The sequence below is a fragment of the Coffea arabica genome, chromosome 11c (genome assembly GCF_036785885.1).
Source record: "Coffea arabica cultivar ET-39 chromosome 11c, Coffea Arabica ET-39 HiFi, whole genome shotgun sequence".
In the NCBI taxonomy this organism is placed as follows: domain Eukaryota; kingdom Viridiplantae; phylum Streptophyta; class Magnoliopsida; order Gentianales; family Rubiaceae; genus Coffea; species Coffea arabica.
In genome coordinates this window covers 42,417,723-42,439,050 of record NC_092330.1, presented here as the reverse complement: position 1 = coordinate 42,439,050, position 21,328 = coordinate 42,417,723, and the positions used below count along the sequence as shown (strand labels likewise).

The 21,328-nt window shown below is 37.2% G+C and overlaps 3 protein-coding genes and 1 long non-coding RNA gene across 9 annotated transcripts; 2 read left to right on the top strand and 2 right to left on the bottom strand.

The window, feature by feature from the left end:
• Positions 1 to 268: 268 nt before the first annotated feature.
• On the top strand, positions 269 to 9,339 carry LOC113716877 (alpha-amylase 3, chloroplastic). 6 transcript variants are annotated; one of them, XM_072070203.1, is made up of 13 exons: positions 269 to 438; positions 1,267 to 1,397; positions 1,610 to 1,673; positions 1,757 to 1,876; positions 1,996 to 2,116; positions 2,558 to 2,913; positions 4,505 to 5,133; positions 5,773 to 5,962; positions 6,644 to 6,750; positions 6,924 to 7,173; positions 7,307 to 7,429; positions 7,848 to 8,015; positions 8,668 to 9,339. In XM_072070203.1, the coding sequence occupies exons 1-13, from the start codon at positions 298 to 300 to the stop codon at positions 8,824 to 8,826; spliced, it is 2,559 nt and encodes an 852-aa protein (XP_071926304.1). In that variant the 5' UTR covers positions 269 to 297; the 3' UTR covers positions 8,827 to 9,339. The 6 variants fall into 6 exon arrangements, with proteins under 6 accessions (XP_071926304.1, XP_071926303.1, XP_027097211.1 ...); XM_072070202.1 differs by having other exon boundaries at positions 280 to 638; XM_027241410.2 differs by having other exon boundaries at positions 281 to 644; positions 1,616 to 1,670.
• Positions 9,340 to 9,670: 331 nt separating this feature from the next.
• Positions 9,671 to 10,789, bottom strand: LOC113715469 (uncharacterized). Its single transcript, XR_003453983.2, has 2 exons — positions 10,397 to 10,789; positions 9,671 to 10,291 (listed from the first exon to the last, which is right to left on the bottom strand). It is a non-coding gene; the product is annotated as an uncharacterized lncRNA (long non-coding RNA).
• A 2,536-nt stretch (positions 10,790 to 13,325) lies between these two features.
• Positions 13,326 to 16,721, bottom strand: LOC113716252 (subtilisin-like protease SBT4.13). Its single transcript, XM_072070167.1, has 10 exons — positions 16,623 to 16,721; positions 16,253 to 16,344; positions 16,069 to 16,160; positions 15,716 to 15,962; positions 15,109 to 15,601; positions 14,841 to 14,938; positions 14,515 to 14,742; positions 14,306 to 14,417; positions 13,986 to 14,202; positions 13,326 to 13,855 (listed from the first exon to the last, which is right to left on the bottom strand). The coding sequence occupies exons 1-10, from the start codon at positions 16,719 to 16,721 to the stop codon at positions 13,326 to 13,328; spliced, it is 2,208 nt and encodes a 735-aa protein (XP_071926268.1).
• A 2,304-nt stretch (positions 16,722 to 19,025) lies between these two features.
• On the top strand, positions 19,026 to 21,109 carry LOC113716251 (pectate lyase). The gene is made up of 4 exons (XM_027240544.2): positions 19,026 to 19,405; positions 19,572 to 20,217; positions 20,365 to 20,607; positions 20,798 to 21,109. Exons 1-4 carry the CDS (start codon positions 19,182 to 19,184, stop codon positions 21,020 to 21,022), a joined length of 1,338 nt encoding a protein of 445 aa, XP_027096345.1. The 5' UTR covers positions 19,026 to 19,181; the 3' UTR covers positions 21,023 to 21,109.
• The last annotated feature ends 219 nt before the right edge of the window (positions 21,110 to 21,328 follow it).

Sequence of the window (21,328 nt, the reverse complement as noted above, 5' to 3'; positions counted from 1 at the left end):
TAGCTTTTTTTTTTTTTAAATACATTTCTTCAAAGGAAATTTATTCATGAGGAGAAGCAATCTATTATTTTTAGTTTTTTTTTAAGCATGGAAATAATATAATATTATGAAATTTAAGATGAGGGCGGGGGGAAGGTGGATTAGAGCCTACGAGATCTTGAAAAAGAAAATACCGGGAAGTTACCGCTTTAACCTGGCAACTTGGGGAAAGAGGAAAATAAGGATAATATATCCATCAGCAGCTGTTATATATATATACACATACATACACGCACACACATATCTATATATATATATATGTATCTGCAGGTAAATCTGCCCCCTGCCTCTTTTCTTCTTTCTCTGATTAAATCAATCAAGCAGAGATATAGCAAATGTCTGCCGTTGCTACAGAGCTTTTGGTCCACTATTCTCTCAGACGACGTACTCTCGTTCCAGGTATTCATGCATATTCGAGAAGAGCCCCTCCTTTGTACTTAAATTGCACAAGGAGGCCACTTTCCGCTGGCCCGAGCTTGAGCTCCTTTGAACTGAAAGCTCCCAAGGCTCTTACTCTCCGAGCTAGCGCCTCCACAGACACCGCTGCCGTCGTCGAATCTGACGTCGTTTTCAGCGAAACTTTCTCCCTTAAACGCCCAGTAAAAGTACTTCCTCGATATGCTTAATGATTTTTTGTTGCGTTTGATGTTAGTATCAGTCATGGAACGGTGTCGTCTCATGCTTAACTAATGAATTTATTGTCTACTTAATCAGTTGTTGATCTCCTGATGGATAAGTTTCCTTGTACCTATTGGTTATGTAATCCTTTTAATGGTTGACAAAATGAACTTTTGAGTACAGATTTTTGATACAACTCCTGTTTTTTCTGGTTAAAAAAGTGAATGTTCTGCGGTATTGTATCGTGGCGGGAATTTCATTTTTTGTTACTAAATTTAGGAAATCTGGCTGCGATAACAAGAGATGCTTCTGAGGGGTGTACTAGTATTATGCAGTGTTAGGACTGGCAGGAAAACAAATACAAGCTCAAAATCTGGGATTTTTGTTTTGCTCGTTATAAAGAGACGAGAAGAAAAATAAGGCAATTGAACGATCTAAATACTGGGTTTTGTGCTTAAAGATTAATTAGTCACTGTCTCGCTTTTAACAAAACAGATTGCTGTATCATTAATGTTATTGCTACGATCTGTTTCTTAATGGTTGAGTGTTTATGGTTAATTGGTGTTTAATATGGATGGGATGTTTATATTTGAATTGTGGGAATGGCAGGTTGAAGGAAAGATAACAATCAGATTGGTTAATGGGAAAGATGAGGAAAACTGGCAGCTCATTGTGGGATGTAGTCTACCAGGGAAGTGGGTTCTTCACTGGGGAGTTAAGTACATAGGCGATGTGGGCAGGTTCGACTTTCTTTTAAGTACCATAAAGATGAACTGTATATTGATCATTATTTCCATATTCAAGCCTAGAAGAAAGAAAAATGTTTACAAATATATCCAGAGATTTTGATTCCAAGCCCTTTTGTTTGTTTTAGCTTTATTTTATCTTGTACTTTTGTATCTCGACTATGGTAACTGCTTTGCACACATTGAAGTTGAGTTTTCTATATAAGATGCAGTGAATGGGATCAACCTCCCCCGGAGATGAGACCTCCAGGTTCTATTGCCATTAAGGTGGTAATTGATTTTTTCATGCCTTCTAGCAGTCCAGTTGTTTTCCTCATTTCTTTCCTTGATATATTTTTTGACTCTTATGACAGGACTATGCAATTGAATCTCCTCTAGAAAAATCCTCCACATTGGAAGGAGAAAGTTTTTATGAAGTGAAGATTGATTTCAATACAAATAATTCAATCACAGCTATAAATTTTGTATTGAAGGTATGCCTGCAAATGTTTTTGAGAGAGTCATTGCCATTAGATAAGAATTCCCATTTAGAGTTTTTGGTCAGTGAATTTTGGTTCTGTAACCTTGAATCGTTTCTTTTTCTTTTTGTCAGGATGAGGACAGTGGATCTTGGTATCAGCATCGAGGAAGAGACTTCAAGGTTCCTCTGACTGAGTATCGTCATGATGATGGCAATGTTGTAGGAGCAAAAAAAGGCTTTGGTATATGGCCAGGTTAATCAATTTGTACTCTTTGTACATAATTCTTTAGATCTTCCAGTTGCAGCTGTAAATTGTTTGCATTTATGTGTTTTCTCCAACTTACCTATATTCCTTATTATCTCTCTCTTATCATGCTCCATGATTGGAACCTTAAACTGGTCTATGAGTTTATTGGCCTTCAATGATTTATCTGAAACGAACTGCTGATGGTCTGATAAGGTGGATGGTGTAGTTGCATCTGGATGGAATTCTATAATCAAGAGCATGTCCTAATAAAATTGTGGGCCAGAAAAAATTCATACTTCATGAAGATTTTTCAGTTATATGATGTATATGGGATGAGGAAGAAAGATTAATGCCTTTGTTGTAATTAAGCTTTGTTCATTTCATTCCGCTTGCTCAGTTTTACAAACTTCCTCAACTAAAGTCTTGGTGTTTCTACCTGCACACCAGGAGCTTTTGGACAGCTGTCCAACATGCTTCTTAAGTCAGAAGGAGCTGAAAATAAAATGGATTTTACCAGTTGTGAGTCAAAAGCTCCACCTCAGCAAAATAGTCGACTTGAAGGGTTTTATGAAGAGCATCCTATTGTAAGAGAAACTCTTGTTGATAACTCGGTAACGGTTTCTGTGACACAATGCCCAGAGACAGCCAAGAATCTTTTGTATATCGAAACGGACTTACCAGGAGATGTCATTGTTCACTGGGGAGTCTGCAAAGACAAGGGTCGGAAGTGGGAACTTCCAGAGCAGCCCTATCCATCTGAAACAAAAGTATTCAAGAATAAGGCTTTGAGAACTTTGTTGCAAGTATGTATACAATTTTAATATTTTTTCTATTTATATCTGATGGTGATGACTTATTATAGCACTGCAGCCCCAAAAGATAATTTGGCCCAGCTGGATAATTGGTCCTTATTTGAACTTAGTCCACCATATTGTTTTTTTTTTTTTAAATTTCTTTTTTCCCTGCTTGGCTTGGTGCCTAGTCCTTCCTTTACCCAAGGTGAAGGGCTTGCATCCTGGAAAAATGGAAATTAGGCAGTGGAAAAGTGCATTACTGACTCCTTTCTATGGTTTTGAATCATGAATAATTTATTTTACTGTGGGGTGTGTTCGTGATTTTCGTGTACTTTCAATTTCTCTTCATTGCACAACAAATTTCTTCAATCTTCTTATGCACGTTTATTAGTAAGTTTGTATCGTATTTCATTTATCTTATTCCAAATATTTTTGGGATTAAAAGTTGTCAAAATCTTGAACTAGGTAGAAATTTATGCTGTGTCTTTAGATAGAACTTTAAGTTGGAGAGGTGTATGTATTGCATGCTTAACCCTAACAGAATCTGAGTTCATAGTCTTTGTGCATATATCATCAAGGATTAAATTCAGTTTTCTGCCTGCTGGTACATCTTTTTTACCTTTCAAGCAAATATTCATGTCTCAGGAAATAGAACTCTTTTTAAAACAGCAGGGGATAATCAGGATATCATTTATAAGGTGTCTAAAGCTACCAAAATATAAGGTGAATGTGGAGAATTTTTTTCCTGTAACTATAAAAACTTGAAAGGAATTTATTTATCAAATTCTTTGTTTGTTGGCATGAGCATATAAGTGCATGTTGGCGTACACTCACTCACCGACTCTTAGCGCATAAAACTCAAGTCATCAACTTGATCAAATTTCTGAGCTCTAAAACTTGATTAAAAGTTGAAGGGTTCTTAACAACAACTTTACTGCAAAAGAGTTCAACAAATAGTAAATCCAGCAGCAGAAAGCAAATGTGAAACCAAGTCGTTATGCCAGAAAAAGAGAGCAAGAGTGAAACCAAGCTGTAACTAAGATACTTTCCCAGCTTTTATTCCATGATCTAATCTCATCTGTTGAAAATACTGTTAAGTTGGAATTTTGTCCCTATTAAGATATGTTAGTTGCCTTGTGGAAACTTGTCTCTTCGGTTACCCCATAGGAAGAAACTGTTCATTCATCTTAGCCAGGGTTCTGTCATCTTTGCTTGCATGTCCTAAGATTTTACACCATTTCAATTGCTTTTTCTGTGAGATGCAATATATTCTCCTTGAGCAGTATTCGAGTAAGTTTTAACATATACGAAGGCCCGTTCTTTGCTTTATTTATTTGATTTAAATAATAATGGAATGGATTCTTTGCCTTTTTAATGCGTTATTAAGATGTTCCCGAGAATGCTCTGTGTGTGTGTGTGTATACACAGACACGAATTGGTTGTAATGATTGTTTGTTAGTGTCATATCTGCTTTCAAGTATCAGAAACTCCAAATAGACTGTTAGTCCTTTTCATGACCAAGCCACAATCTTTTGGTAACTGAGATTGTTTGAGGTCAAAATATGATTGTAAATGACCCCAGATGCACCTGTTTTTGCAGCGAAAAGAGGGTGGAACTTGTTCTTCGGGATCATTTACTTTGGATGTAGGGCTCACTGCTTTTGTCTTCGCTCTGAAGCTAAATGAGAATACATGGTTGAATAATATGGGAAAGGACTTCTATATTCCCCTCTCAAGTTCTAGGGTCCTCAATAAAGAACATAGCCAGTCTCATTCTGCCAATAAAACAAAGGAATCATCTACTGCATATACGGATGGAATCATTAATGAGATAAGGAATTTGGTCAGTGACATTGCCTCAGAAAAAAGTCGGAAAACTAAAATTAAAGAAGCCCAAGAAAGCATTCTTCAGGAGATCGAGAAGCTTGCTGCAGAAGCCTATAGTATCTTTAGGAGCGCCATACCCACATTTACAGAAGAGGAAGTCTCAGAAGCAGAGGTATTAAAACCGTCTGTCAAAATAGCTTCTGGGACTGGTTCTGGTTTTGAAGTTGTATGTCAAGGATTTAACTGGGAGTCACATAAATCTGGAAGATGGTATATGGAGCTTCATCAAAAAGCTGCTGAGTTATCATCACTTGGTTTTACTGTTGTCTGGTTACCTCCGCCCACAGAGTCTGTTTCACCTGAAGGCTACATGCCAAAGGATTTGTACAATCTGAACTCCAGGTAAGAACAGTTGTGTTGGAAAACTAATATAGGTACTAAGATTAGATTAGTTTCCTGGAATCCTGAATTTGGACATGCTTATGTAGTTTTCCTGTTCAGATAATTTACCATATGTAGAATGTAGGACTGAACTCTGACTTTAGACCTAAATGTGCAAACTTCATTAATACTGTTTGCACCTACTTCAATCCTATGAACTAACATAATCATGAAAACCATGGCCTTCTTAATAGTACAATCTGCTGTAGTCTTCTTCATGGATTTGAGTTGAAAATGGGTAGCTAAATAAAATCTATTGGGGTAGCTGACACCTGTCTACTTTCAGAAGTAGGCTATTCATTCTTCTTTTCATGCCTGTCTCCCAATTCTTTATGCTACTGGGCAGATGTTAATTAAATTTTTTATATTCTCTTGTAATTTCTTTTTTATCTCTAGGTAAAGTTATAATTTGTTTATTTGATTAGAATAACTAAACTAAGGGAACAAATAAATCTGATTACTTGAAATTGCTCTGATTATTGGAATAAATGCTGATCAACGAATAACTACTGAAATTGTTATACCACATCTTCTTGCAGCACTCTCCCTCTGTCTGTCTGCCTCTGTGGTTGATGTTTTTAACTTCTTGATCATTTTCAGATATGGAAGTATTGATGAATTGAAGTCTCTCGTGAAGAGATTCCATGAAGTTGGCATCATGGTCCTCGGAGATGCTGTGCTAAACCATAGATGTGCCCATTACAAAAATCAGAATGGTATTTGGAATATTTTTGGTGGCCGTTTGAATTGGGATGATCGTGCAGTAGTTGCTGATGATCCACATTTTCAGGTACTTGCTTGTGCCTAGTTACAGATTTTAACATTCACGGTTGAACTAGTAGCTTGTTGGTATCGGAACAAGTGGCAGATTTTATCAGGATAGTTGGGCGTAAAACATTATTGTCATTCCTTTAATACAACATTCAACAGTGTGTAGATAAATTTGCATAAACTCTGGGCTGCAGATTAAACCTGATAAAAAAGAGTAAATAAGACAGTATACTGGTATACTCGTTGAAAAAATACAGAAACTTAGGGAAATGTGATTCTTGTCATTTCCTTTTGCTTCAATTTGTTGTCTTTAATGTACTCTTTCTGAGTTTCCCATAGCTAGGACGGATTTCTATGGCAAAACATTAACTTAATCCTGCTTATTTTGGTTGTCAAGATTTAGTGCTTTGTGGTTGGCTTTACTTACAGTTGTGTGCTGCATTTGGAAACAGCAACTGCAATCCTTCTACTTTTTATGAAGTGTACTTGTTGTGTGGTACCTAGATTATTTTCCATTATATAATTACAGGCAAATGCTCGTATCTCCACTCTCTGGACAAATCGATTTTGAGACTATTGGTGTTTCTTCTGATTTGAGCAGTATCTTCTACTTTTGGTGTTTCTTCTGGATTTCCCACTGTGTGATTCTAAAAACGTGGCGGTTCAAACAATTTATTTTACTGTATCTTTTTCCTCACAGGGAAGAGGCAATAAAAGTAGTGGGGATAATTTCCATGCTGCACCTAATATCGATCATTCACAAGAATTCGTGAGAAAGGACCTCAAAGAATGGTTATGTTGGCTAAGGTCATTTCTTGGCATTGCTCTGTGTCAAGTGCTTGTTTAATTCTTTGTTTGGTAGTGGGTTCAGTAATACATCTGGATCTTTCATCAGGTTATTTGATGATTTGAAATACAATTCCAGGTTTTTACTTACCTGGGACTAACTTCTGGGTCTTTTGGAATTTGTGAACTTGCAGGCAAGAGATTGGATATGATGGGTGGAGGCTTGATTTTGTTCGAGGTTTTTGGGGTGGTTATGTCAAGGATTACATTGATGCTAGTGAGCCTTACTTTGCTGTGGGCGAGTACTGGGATTCTCTTAATTATACATATGGGGAAATGGATCACAATCAAGATGCACATAGGCAGCGAATTGTTGACTGGATTAATGCTACTAATGGATGTGCTGGTGCATTTGATGTTACCACAAAAGGGATTCTTCATTCTGTAAGCATCTACTTCGCAGAGTCTGCATTAACCATCATAACATCTTAGAACCTTTCTCTTCTACTTAGTGCATGGTTTCATTTGCTTTGGGAGCAGTTTCGTGTCTTAGTTGTTTTTGATCTGCAACTTTTAGGCACTTGAAAGGTATGAATATTGGCGATTATCTGACGAGAAAGGGAAACCTCCTGGAGTTGTTGGTTGGTGGCCATCTCGTGCGGTTACTTTTATAGAGAACCATGATACTGGTTCTACTCAGGTATATAGTACTGAGAGTTTATTGCTCTGGTGTATCTTTCTGGGCCCTGGCTCAGTTCCATGAACTCAAGCTTTTCAATACAAAAATAATAGCACATTCACAGTGTCTCTTAATGGACTTCCTCTTATTTTACTTACCTCATTCAATGAAATAAACTGGCCTTTTGACACATTTCTCTCTTTTCATGATGGAAGAGAAGCTCTCAAGTAGTAGTGTATCATATGTTTGTATGTCCTTTCTTTGACATAGCAACTTGTTTTTTTTAAGGATTGGTCACATCATTAGCTTTTCAATAATGTTTAAACAGAACTTGTTTGACATTTTTAAATAGCTGTCATTAACTGTTATGATGAGTAATGACATCTAATCTACTTTTCAACTTGTTTGCTTGCTGTTTTCCTTTCAATCCATCTATTAGGGTCATTGGAGATTTCCAGGTGGAAAGGAGATGCAGGGATATGCTTACATCCTCACTCACCCAGGAACACCGACTGTATTTTATGATCACATTTTTTCCGACTACCAGTCCGAACTGTCAAAACTAATCTCCGTGAGAACCCGGAACAAGATCCACTGCAGAAGCATAGTAAGTTATGATGTTAATTTAATCACTGCAGTAATTTCCTGTTGTCTGAAAAAAGCATGTCAAAATGAAAAATGGTTCCTACAGAACATAAGTCAATCGGGACTATTAATCTCTTGATACTGTGGAAGATTGCAAATGCAGAATCTAAGACCTTTATCTTTCTACTTTTGTCTTGGATTTACAACCAATCATTAGCTTCATGGATCCTTTGAACTGGTATATTTCTTAAATCGTGCAGTTTCCTACTATTTCTACTGATCCTGTTCGTTGTCCTTTATTAAATACTTCTCTGTACTTTTTGGCTGGTTGAGTATTGAATTTAATTGCTACATGAAGTTAAAAGGAAATTGTTCAATATCATTGGAAGCAATTGTCTGGTATCCAGATTCTCATGTTAGATGTTACAAGGTCATCTCTTAACAGTTTTGTCTAAATCTGATGACCTGTTTGGAGAATGCCTTTGCCCTTAAATTCAGGTGACAAGGTTTATTCTTGTGGAAATATTGTCCTCTTTTTTCTTGTACAGCCATCGGTCAGTCACATTTTCGTAAAAACAAGGGACAGGGGAATTGTCAGTAGACTGCTAGGGGAAATATATTCTCTTGGCCACGCTAGGATTTATCGTTGTCCCTTTCTTTTATCTTGTATTCAGGTTAAAGTAATGAAGGCAGAAAGGGATGTTTATGCGGCAATTATTGATGAGAAGGTGGCCATGAAAATTGGACCGGGTTACTATGAGCCTCAAACTGGTCCTCAAAAATGGTCCTTAGCTACTGAGGGCAAGGATTACAAAGTGTGGGAAGCATCGTGATAGAGATACGGCTGCTCAAATTGAGACTAAAAGTATATATTATAGGAAGCATGTTTTCAAAATCTGCTAAGAGTCACTGCAAATTTTTTTACAAATTTAAAAGGAGGTGAATTTGGACGGGTGCTAGTCCGAAGCCCTTTGTTATCTTACGGACATTGTGTGTACCCCAAAACACAGAATGGACGGGGAGCCAATTGGCATTTCGATGCAGCAAAGACTGTGTAAAGGGTCAGTATGGCAACTTAATTGGCTTGTGTTCATCTGCGGAACAGGATGCAGGTAAGTGTGGCTACCGAATATGTAATTTGGCAGACATATTTGTAGTCTTTATTTCATACCTCAAAGCTCAGCGATTATGGCGTGCGCCGCTATTTTTTCAATTGGAAAGATTTCGATGTTTTCATTCTCCTGATGAAGCACGAGGAATCAGGGTATAATGTATTATAATTCCCAAGATTAAGGATGTAAAAACTACTAGTTGCCATGATATATATAATCATCTGTTATTGCACACGTACTGGCCCCCTGGCTCTGTTTTCAAGTCAAGAGTTGAAAGAATAAACCAGATTTCTTTTTTTTTTTTTTTTTTGTATGGTCTTTTCCAACAAACAATATAACATTAAGTGCAGATGCTAGTTGAAAGCAACTTTTTCCTGCACTGTCCATGTTAAATCTTTTACGTGCAACTTCTTCTGGACGGCCCCTGAATAATTTTACTGAAGAACGCAACAAAGCTAACTTGAATACATATGCTCTCAGCATAACAAGTGACAGCTAAATATCAAGGCCATTGAGTGCAATTGTTTGTAGGAAGGATATTATCCCCGATCTATTTCGATGTATATACTCTAAAAGGACCATTAGCAGCTCTCGTACAAACTTCGAAACAGAAGTACATTTGAACAAATTAGGCATCCAGCCAGCGCACCTAACAATTTGCCTGACTTCGTAAATTAAGGAGGTCAAATGCGATCACGGCTTATGCGTACACAACGATTGGACTTCTGGCGGTCACAGTAAAGGATTTTCTTTGGTTCAACGCCTTTAAACCATAGAATTTTAGGCTTCACAGAGATATTGTACAGAGAAGCCTTAGTAACAACTGCTTTATGTGATGAGCTGGGAGACCAACATTAGTAACTGTTCTTCGAAATGTAACTATAAACTCTCTCTGTTTTTGAACCCAGGCAGTCATCGTTGGATAATTTAGATCCTTGAGACTCTATTGCTGCTACTTTCATGCAGGTGCTATTGTCTGCAAATACCCTTTTTCGCGTCGATGGATCAATTTCCAAGCCGCAAATCAACTTAATATGATCTGCCATGCACAAGTCGAGGATGTGAGGCTTTTACTGGATTTAGATGACCTGCCCCGTAAGAGAATTCAGCATCTTGATGAACAGCATCGGTTGCATTCATCTGCCAAGGAGCTTCAAAAGTTCTGTTTCCATCATTCCACGATCCCCTTTACCCCATCAAAAAGATCGAAAAATGAAATGTAGGAATTGAGGAACTTTTGACATGAGAATGTTGAATGTGCTAGAACAAGCGCCCTTTGAAAGAGTCTTACCAATAGTCATAAGAGTAGATTTGATTGCTGACGGAGACCAATGGGGATGAAGTGACTTGACACAAGCAGCTGCTGCTGAAACATGAGGACAAGCCATGGATTTTTATGTACTTACAACATGGTGGAGTTGATATAGCTTTCAGATAAATTAAACTGTCGAAGACTTAAACTCGATGCAGCACCAGGGACAACCAAGGAGACATCATTCAATGCACCTGAAAGGACAATTGACCCAAGGGCACCAACACTTTTAGCTGTAATAATTCCAAGACCACAGTCGCAAACTACAATCTTTCCCTTCACGAGATCATTGTCCAGACACCCAGGAAAACAGGACCTGACGTGGAAAATCAAGGTCCTTATCTTTTAATGTATAGCCAGAAATCACAATTAATCAAGGTCCTTATCTCCAAAAATTGTCTATATTCATTTGCCTACCAAAATTGGAAAAAAAAAAAAATCAATTGTACAAACTTAATTTGTCAATTAGAGTAAATGGGTACACCTTCCATTCGTCCAAAAACGAAGCGGTATTCCTTCAAGATAAAATTCTGACCGTTTGAAGATGATAGAAACCAAAAGGGCTACGGATATTCGACTTCATTCTCATCTTGAGGACATCTACGATTTAAGCTCAATGTTTATGGAATGCTCATTTGTTTTAGCTAGGGAGGAAGTGAGGAATAGCTTAGCTAACCTCAGTTTTTATGCGCTAAGCATATATCTTGATGAGGAATGGTTAAATCCTCAGTGTCGCAGACACTTGTATAGTGCAGCTTGAGCCTTTGCTCATTAAGTGTAAATTTTTACACAAGTTAATATAATTAATTATCGTTTTCGGGGAAAAAAAAAAAGTAGCAAGATGCACGCACACATTAAATTAGTAGCGGTTAGGGGTGTTCAAATTTCGGAAAAATTGAAAAAATCGGCCATTTGGTGAAATCGAAGCATACCCAATTTTAATGTTTGGTAAAACGGTTCGAAATGGATATAAAAAATATATTATTGAATTACTGATAATCGGTTGAATTTCTGAAATTTTTACAATACATATTAAATTTTTACAATATACATTAGTTATATCCATACTAATTAGTAAATTGCAACTAATAATTAATTTTTTATAAGTAAGAGATTTTAAATTTTGGACATCTTACTTACAAGCCCTCCTAAATTCCCAACCAATGCAACCCTTCCCCAACTAATAACTACTCCCTCCGTCCCATTTTGATAGTCCTGTTTTTCTTTTTCGTCTGTCCCAAATTGTAGTTCACTTTTCAATTGAAGAATGTAGTTGTATTTTAATTTTTCTAAAATACCCTTATTTAATGTAAGTTGTTGTTACTATAAATCTACCTTATTTAATGAAAGTTGATTCTGTTTTTACTATCAATTCAAGTTCCCATAAAATTGTACTCTATTTAATGTGAGGGTATTTTAGGAAAATAACAATTTAAATTTACTTTTTTAATAAAATTAACTATTTTTTTTAAACTGTGTGAAAAAAGAAACAGAACTATTAAAGTGGGACGACGAAGGGAATACTTAACCACTACACGTTACTACTGACAAACTTAATGATTAGTTTGACTACTGACCAGTTGACTGCTGTGTACTAACCACTAACGACTTGGTAATTAGTGTGTTTGTTGCTTAAGACCAGCTCGACTTCATGAGAATTTTGAGACTCCGGACGATTGGAAAAAATATATAAAATATTATTTTGGTTTGATAATTTTTTTTTAGAGAAAATTGAAATAATTTTATCTTACTATTAGCATTTTGGATTCCGGATATTACCAAATGACTTGTTGATCTTCAGCCGAAACCCAATTACCAATATCCAATTTATCAACCTAAAAATTAGATAGTAATCGAATATTGGCCTCAACAAACCAATTACTGAATCCCCGAAATCGTTTTTACTGAATTTCAGATTACTAGTTGATGAACACCCCTAGTTATTGTTTAATTACTTGACAGATTGAGATTAAGATTGAAGGTTAGAATTGCAATTGAAATTCTAATAAAAATATTGGTTGTAGAGTGGATTTCACTAATTAAAAAAAGAAAATAATAAATGGTTGCATATGAATATATTGTAATCCAGGCCTAGAAAAGTTATTCAATTTTACAAACGCTTTTTTATTCGTTTAACACAATTCATTCGTATCACAGAATTAATTGTTGTTTTCAAATAAGGACTTTTTTTTTTCTCTAAAGCCATCGAAAATCGAATAAATTGAAACTTTATGATCCCATATTACTAAGCATAGGTTCACGAAAAGACTTTACTGGCCTGCTTCAAATATTTTTCCATTAATTTTTTTAGTTTGAGGAAAAATTTTGCTACATGCTTTGTTTGGATTGTGAATTATTTGCCAAATTATATCTGCTTACATCATCATTACAATTTCCAACGTACCTTTTTATTTTTCCAATTACCTTTTTATCTCATATATATCACATCACAAAAAGTGTTACAGTAAAAATATCTCAAATAATTCACAATCCAAACAAACCAACGTGTTTTTTTTTTTTTGGTTAAATGCTATAATAGTTACAATAGTTTATGAAACCTCATCTTCTTTCTTGGTTAAGCATACATTGTCTCTTGGTTGATGGATCCTTAGGTCCTCTGATGAGCCAAAAAAGTAATGATGGTATTTGATTTCTGATATATTCCCGTTGCTCTTTTCAATTTCTCCACAAAAGTCGTCATCCACTTTGCAAAATGCGTATTTTTTTCCCCTCAATGTGATTCATTAACTTTTCAATAATTTCGTTGAGTTAGAATTCAAATCGCCACATAGCTCGGATTATAAATCTAATTAATGAATCATGAATATAAGGACAGATATAATACTTCCTGCTGGCACGCTAATCAAATAATTTGCTTGATTCGGTGAATTTAATGACATTATACAAATTATGTGTATATAATGATTGGACTTCGGACATTATGCAAACCATCAAACCACACAAGTGAAGCAGATATCAACGGCGGTGTCGCCCTTCCACCGGTGACCGTCACAACAAATGATCTTTTCTCGTTCACCGCCGTGAATGATAGGATGTTAGGCTCCACAGAAATATTCACCTGAGAAGGCCTGCTAGTGATTGTGGCTCTGTATGTTGAATTGGGAAGACCAACATTTGTGACCGTTCTTGAAAAAGTAGCTGTAAATCTCTCGCCATTTTCGACTTTTGCAGTCATTGCTGGGTAATTAAGATCCTTGGGTTGTGTTGGAACCACATTAGTGCATGAGGTATTATCAGCAAATATTTGTGCCAGTGCTTTTGGATCAAGTTTCAAGCCACAGAGCAATTTGATGTAATCTGATCTTAATATCTCGTACACGAGTCCGGGATCTGCCGCTTTTACTGGGTCAAGATGTCCTGCTCCGTAAGAAAACTCCGCATCTCCATGACTAGCATTTGTTGCATTCAGCTGCCAAGCTAGGAGCAAATAGAATTTTTCATCATTCATAAAATATGTCATCAAGAACAACCGAAAAACAGCACGAGTTTCTAAAGGATAAAGAAGACGAAAGGAAACATAAATATGTAGCAATCGTGCGACTGTTACCAGTGGTCATAAGAGCAGATTTGATTGCTGAGGGAGACCAACGAGGGTTTAATGATTTCACATAAGCAGCTGCACCTGCTACGTGAGGACATGCCATGGACGTTCCAGATAGTATGTTGTATTCTACAGATCTTGCATCCTGATGAGAGATTTCTGATGGGGATGCAGCAGGAGAATAAGCAGCCAGAATGTCAACTCCTGGTGCACTTATGTCCGGCTGTATAATCAAGCAGCCTCATGGTAATTGGTAAGTATGTAAAAGTTTTTATATGAACTAACAATAGCAAAAGGCACTGCCAAATGTGGGCTAGAATACCTACCTTCAGAATATCCGGGAAAATAGTGTTTGGCCCTCTGGATGAGAATGATGCAACTACCGGAGCACTTGAGTCTGTTATATTCTCGCTTGGATATATGTATGCTTGAGGTACTCTGTATACAAATAAGGATACCAAATGCAATGCAATGAAAGTTAAAATGGTACTTGGTACAACCCAATATACAAGATTATGGATAGCTCGTGACTAACTTTGTGGAGTTGATGTAGCTTTCGACCAGATCAAACTGTTGAGGGCTCAACGTTGATGCAGCAGAAGGAAAAACAAAAGAAACGTCATAGATTTCACCTGAACGGAAAATTGATCCAACGCTGCCAGCCCTTTTAACTTCAGCGAGGTTGCTGCTGCTAAAAGTGTCATCACAAAGTACAATTTTTCCTTCAACTAGCCTTCTGTCTAGGCAGCCTCCATAACAACGCCTACAATGGAATATATAGTTAGATATTATGTTCCACTTTGCGCTGAAAAAGTCGTGACCAGCGCCAAGGATAAATGGCTAGATAGAAACGGAACTTACTTAGCTTCCGCCTCGCCACACTGTATTGAAGCATCCTTTCCATATACAAGAGGGTAATTTTTCGTGCTATTCAACTTGAAGGAGTTAATGGCATTTCCCTGTTACATGTGAAGTCAAAAGATGAGCAAGTTCATGAAACAAAGGAATTGATATAACCTTTAGTCAAATATGCTGTTAATAAGTGACTATACAGAAGCTGAGAAAATTAAGTATTGCAAAATCTATAGCAACTAGTAAATGCGAGAAAAACTGAATTGATTAAACATACAAAAATCTCGGTTCCATTTCCAATGGCAATTTTGCTGACGAGCTTGCGATTTGTAGTGCTTGCTGCAACTGTGAATAACCATGGCGCAGTACTGACGACTCGTCCTGTTAAAGAACCATCATTTCCTGCTGACTGAACTGTGAGTACACCTTTGCCGATCCCATGAAAAGAGCCGATAGCTATGGAGTCATATTGCAAGCCAACTGGAGACCGTAGTCCAAGTGAAACCGTAATAATGTCAACTCCATCAGCTATAGCATCATCAAAACCAGCTAATATATCTTCATCTGTGCATCCCGTATCACTACACACTTTGTATGCAGAAATTCTTGCAGATGGAACCCCGCCTCGTGCGATACCTTGTGCAATTCCATAAAAACTCGCATTTTCCACTTCGTTTCCAGCTGCTGTTGAAGCAGTATGACTTCCATGTCCATCTAGATCTCTTGCCGAATCATCTCCTCTGACATAGTACCGCGCTCCCACGATTTTGCTTAAGAAGTAACCATGTTTTCCAATAAGCATAGATTAGTGTACAACTGAAAATTCATGACATATTTTAACAAAAAAAAAATACACCTACAGGTACAGAACGCAAGGAGTTTACTTGTTACAGGTGAAATTTTTGCCTCCTTTGCAGACCCCCTTCCATTTCTTAGGTATAGGTCCAAAACCGTGATCGCTAAAACTTTTTGACTCTGGCCATATTCCAGAGTCTATAACTCCTATAATTATGTCACTCTCGATATCAAGATTTCGACCGACGTTTCGTGGAAATCTCAAAAAGTCCCATGATGCAGTTGTTTGAAGTTGGAGAGTTTTGCTTGGAAATATCAACGCCACATCATCCCGACCTATATATGTATGGAAACTCAGTATAAATCTTCACATATAATCGTAATGAGGCTCAATTAAGATCTAATGCATAAATTCTTAATTGCTAATATATATTTGACTCACCAGCCAACTTTTCTTTCTCTTGGTTTGTGAGATTTGCAGCAAACCCATTAAAACTCCTATTGTAGCTTCTGATTAAGGATTTCCCCGTGTAACTTTCACAAAGAGAAAATAAAGAAAAAAGTTAATGAAAAGAAGAATTAATTTGTATATATTACTCGATCAAGACTAGGAATACTTGGCTTACCTGCTGTCAACAACTTCCTGAAGCATGCTGAGATGGCGTGCTGAAGGTGAATAATCTCCTTCAGGAAGGGCTCCCAGGTATACTATGTAAACCTGCTTGGAAAATACAAATTTAGTAGCAATTAAGATTTAATTTTATCTTTGCAATGCTTTAGCTGCATCATTATGGTTATCGAAACAGCTTAATACCGATAACGTTTCTACTAGTTTGACTGATGTATCAAGGCTTTCAGGACTTGTAGTTTTCCATATTCAATAAACTGGGGCATTGCTGATGCCACCCAAAAAAAAAAAACAAAGGGCAAGCACTTCCTTTTACAATTTTTGCATGAGAACAAGCAAGTGACCAGACAATTGTTAAGAAGACTTGCCTTCCTTTCTTCATCAGTAGCGGTAGTAGTTCCACCACTTCCACTCAAACTAATGACAAAAAGGGCGAAAAAGATGCAGGAAATTCGAAGTGCATCCATTCTTGATTTCATCAAAATGAGCTTTTTTTTTTATGGTTGTGCTGTACAATCCCTATTTATAAAAGCAGGCGTGGTGTTGTTATTCTATTTAAGATTGCGTTCATATATATTTTGACAAGTAGGAAAAGATTTTCCATCTTAAACATGCTGCTCCAATGTAAGAATCTGAGTTGGTTGATATAACGAGATGATTCAACTGATTTCGTACAGGAAATGCTTTTTATGCCCATTGATTCTTTGTATCTAATTACTTCCATTCCATAGCTCACGATAGAATCGGTTCTTTGCACAGATGAGAATGAGGTGAGGGGTATTTGATTAGTCAGTCATACTTTGCTGGCCATGCATCCTCATCCTTATTCGTTGTCTAGTTTTTCTCACCTCGTCATGGGTTGTCTCCTTCGTTACCTTAATCAAAATTCGCCCAAGAAATTTGTCTAAATACATTTGCACCAGAAAAATTCGACGAAAAACACGCTGACTAGCAATTTTGTTCATGAGAGTAGTCCAAATATGGAGGAGGTGCATGGAAGAAGTACCACCTTCTTTTTTTAAGATCCAAGTTGTATTAGGTAAATTAAGGGACATTTGGAAATTTTTAAGGTAAACGTTGCAAACTTGAACATTTTGCCCCCATTCAAGTCCGGGTTCTAAATGATACTCATAAACGTGTTGAAAATATATACAAAACAAAATCACTTAATTATGTATTGCTCCTTAAATTTCTAGTTGTCCTAAAGGTTTTAGACTTGGCTCTTTATTAGATTTTATTAAAGGGTGAGAAATATGATGTAATTAATGAGGAGTTGTATAAACAAAAATACGAAGAGACCTCTGGCGTTATATTTACCCAAGGAGACGGGGCAGGGACGGTCATCAGAAGGACCATCCCTGAACAGTTTACGGCCAGAAGAGACCTCTGGCATTATCTTACCCAACTGTATTTACTTACAAGGAAGGCCTTGTTTGGATAGCAATTTTTCAAAGAAATCTTTTCGTGAAAATTTTTTTCGTAAACACATTTTTCAATCACTTTTTTACCTTAAATATATCAAATTGGTACGATAATTTTTCTATAAAAAAAAAATGCAATCCAAACATAACTAAGTTTCTTTCAAGTTTCTAGAGGTCCTGATACCCTAAAAAAATATAATTCATGTTACAAAATCAAGTGTTATGACAGACGGCATTCTATTACATAACCGCGTGAATGTCTGCAGCATAGAGATTGGGTAGGGTATGCCTACTTTTAGGGATCATCAGCGAAGGTAAGAGAATAATGTCAATTTCAATCTGTTGTATTTTCCTCGACTTTGTGCTCTCAACTGATAGGGGAGTATTTGACATCATTAACTGAAGCTATTTGGGAAAACAAAATGCTTGGTCAATCTGTACCACTCTCATTTTACGATTCGCTTATTCTTCAAATTGTAGTGTGCGAATTCGAAGAAGAAGTACGAATCAGCAGTGGTGTTGACTCGTTTACTGTACATTTTACGTAGGGTATGTTCCAAATTTCAACAGGGTCAAAGACAAATATGAACTCTTTGTGACTTATTCTTCTAGATAGTTGTTTCTAATTCTAATGAGTCAAGTTAGAGCCAAATATCTGATGTTCAGGTTTTGTTTGTATATTGCGAACATGATATATAACTTAAAAGCATGGTTTGAATTTGATTCCTTCATTTTTTTGATAGATATTTGAGTTTGAATTTAAGTTTAAATAAAAATGCATGTACATATAGGTATGTGTATTCATTTATATGTCACGAACCTATTCAAGTAGCTCGCGAACATATTTATACTCATCTCGATTGTTAATTCAATCCAATGTTGTGTTGGGATTCAATTTGTCTAATATTATGCAATTGAGTGTTTTTCAAGTTCAAGCGAGCCAAATAAAAATTTGTTCGCTAACGGCTCATAAGATAAGGAAGAGTCCAAAATTTTCATAAGAAGATCGATCATACCTTAGAATAACGTGCGTAGTTGAATACTAAGTAGTGATAAAAAAAATCAGAATAAAAAAATTATTCTTTTATTCGATTTTAGGAATTTAGCATCATTGGCTTTTAAAATATGCATCTAAAACCGATTATGAATCAAATTCTAAAAGAACTGTTAATTGGCTTTCTTAATGGTTGGTTATCCACTCTTCCCGCCACGAGTTTCTCCTCTCCACCCCGTACCTTTGAGATATAAAAATGTTATCCAAGTTTCATTGCCTTCTCAAATTTTCGTCCCATTGGGACTTCACCAATACCACAACTGAGTTCTCTCCTAACACTTGGGGGACTCCCACGTCAAAGTCAATCGGATCACTGGTACTCAATTCCAGTGATTCGTCCGGTTGGATCGAGTAGGATCCACCACTAATTGTAGAACAGGTCGAGTAAAGCAAGAAAAGTCGAAGAAATACAGGAGGTAGGATATACAGATAGTCTTTAGAATAAATAATTAATGACTTTCACCAGCCGTGTATCAGTTGTTTTACTAGCTTTGCTTGTGGCATTTGCTGCAACAATCCCACGCTTGCGTGGCAGTAGTATTGAGGCAGATGCACACATTGGCGAATTCGATGATTTTCTACGGAAGAGGGCTGAGGATGCCCTTCAGGCTTCTCTCAGGGCATATAATCCTGATCCTGAAGCCGTCACTGACAATTTCACCAGACAAGTGGGAAAGTGAGTTTTTTCTTTCTTTCTTTTTTTCCCCCCTTACACTTCTTGGTTGCCTAATTTTCCTCCCTTTTAGCTAGTACCATCAAACAATTAATATTCACGTTCCATGCATCTTTTTGTATGTTGTCTTCACGTTCCGTGCATCGTTTTGTATGTTGTCTGTCTATAGGATGTTGGAAGGTGGCAATGAGACTAGGAGACAGCTTAAAGCAGGCGGCTGCGTTGCAACAAATCCCATCGACCGCTGCTGGAGGTGTGATCCTAACTGGGCAAAGAATAGGAAGAGGTTAGCCAAGTGTGCTCGTGGTTTTGGCCGCCAAACGAAGGGTGGAATGCATGGGAAATACTATGTGGTAGTTGATCCCTCGGATGATAATGTGCAGGATCCGGAACCCGGTACTCTTCGTCACGCTGTGATCCAACAGGAGCCATTGTGGATCATATTCGATACTAGCATGGTAATTAAGCTAAACCAAGAGCTTCTGATCAATAGTGACAAGACCATTGATGGTAGGGGAGTTGAAGTGCATATTGCCTATGGTGCAGGCCTTTCCATCCAATTTGTGCAGAATGTTATCATTCACAACATTAAGATCCATCACATTGTTCCGAAAAATGGTGGGCTGGTTAGAGATTCTACTTCGCACATTGGTTTGAGAACAAGGAGTGATGGAGATGGTATATCAATCTTTGGTTCAAACCATGTCTGGATTGACCATGTTTCCCTGTCTAAGTGTAGTGACGGCCTAATTGACGCAATCATGGCTTCAACAGCTATCACAATCTCTAATTGCAAGTTTAATAATCACAATGATGTAAGTTAAACTGTCATTTAATTTGAAAGTACCCCTAGCTGAGATATGTTGACACCTTTCAAATTTTGAACCTTGATTTCAGCGAAGGCTGAAATGCGATTAATACTTCCAAGAAATGATAGATATGTGGTGGTTTGGATGATGCAGGTTATACTTTTAGGTGCAAGTGACGAGCATAGTGAAGATGCAATAATGCAAGTCACAGTAGCATTCAACCGTTTTGGTAAGGGCTTGGTGCAGAGGATGCCAAGGTGCCGATGGGGCTTTTTCCATATTGTGAACAATGACTATTCTCAATGGCAGATGTATGCCATTGGTGGTAGTGCTCATCCGACTATTATCAGCCAGGGTAACCGATTCAAGGCCTCTAAAAACCAATTCACTAAGGAGGTAAGCATTTAGACCCTACAAGGAGGAGCTATGCTATAAACGTCATCCTGCTGAATTGAAAACCTTCATCTATCTATCCGTATTTCAATGATCGAGTTTACAATCCAATTGACACAAGTCCTTTTACCATGTCTCCTCTGCCAATGCATCGAAGCATTCGAGTAACTGTGTATTGGAATATTATTGACAGGTGACCAAGAGGGATTATGCCGAAAAGAGCCAGTGGATGGGATGGCAATGGAGGTCAGAGGGTGACAAATTCTTGAATGGAGCTTTCTTTGTGGAGTCCGGACCACCACTCAAAAAGAGTCCATTTACCGGAAAAAATAAGCTACAATTCAAGCCTGGTTCATACGCAGGAAGGCTCACAAGATATGCTGGTGCACTTAAGTGCCGAGAAGGCAAGCCTTGTTAACCGGTGATTATATATAGAAGGCAAACTTTTGTTTTTCCCGTCAAACGAGGCAAACATGTATATATGTATCTATGTATATTTGGAAAATGTTGCTTGGGTATAGATCAAATAACTTTGTGTGGGCTGAAAATCAAGCAGAAGAAAGTCACTGCTGCATAGATGTACAGAGAAAGAAGAATAAGCCTGGCCAAACCGCGAAAGCAAGCTCCATGGAGGTAGTTTGTCATTTCTCCTTGTCGTCTTGATAGGCACAAGATAGCATGTGATTAGAGGTGTTAGAAGTTGCTGACTAATATTAGTACAATT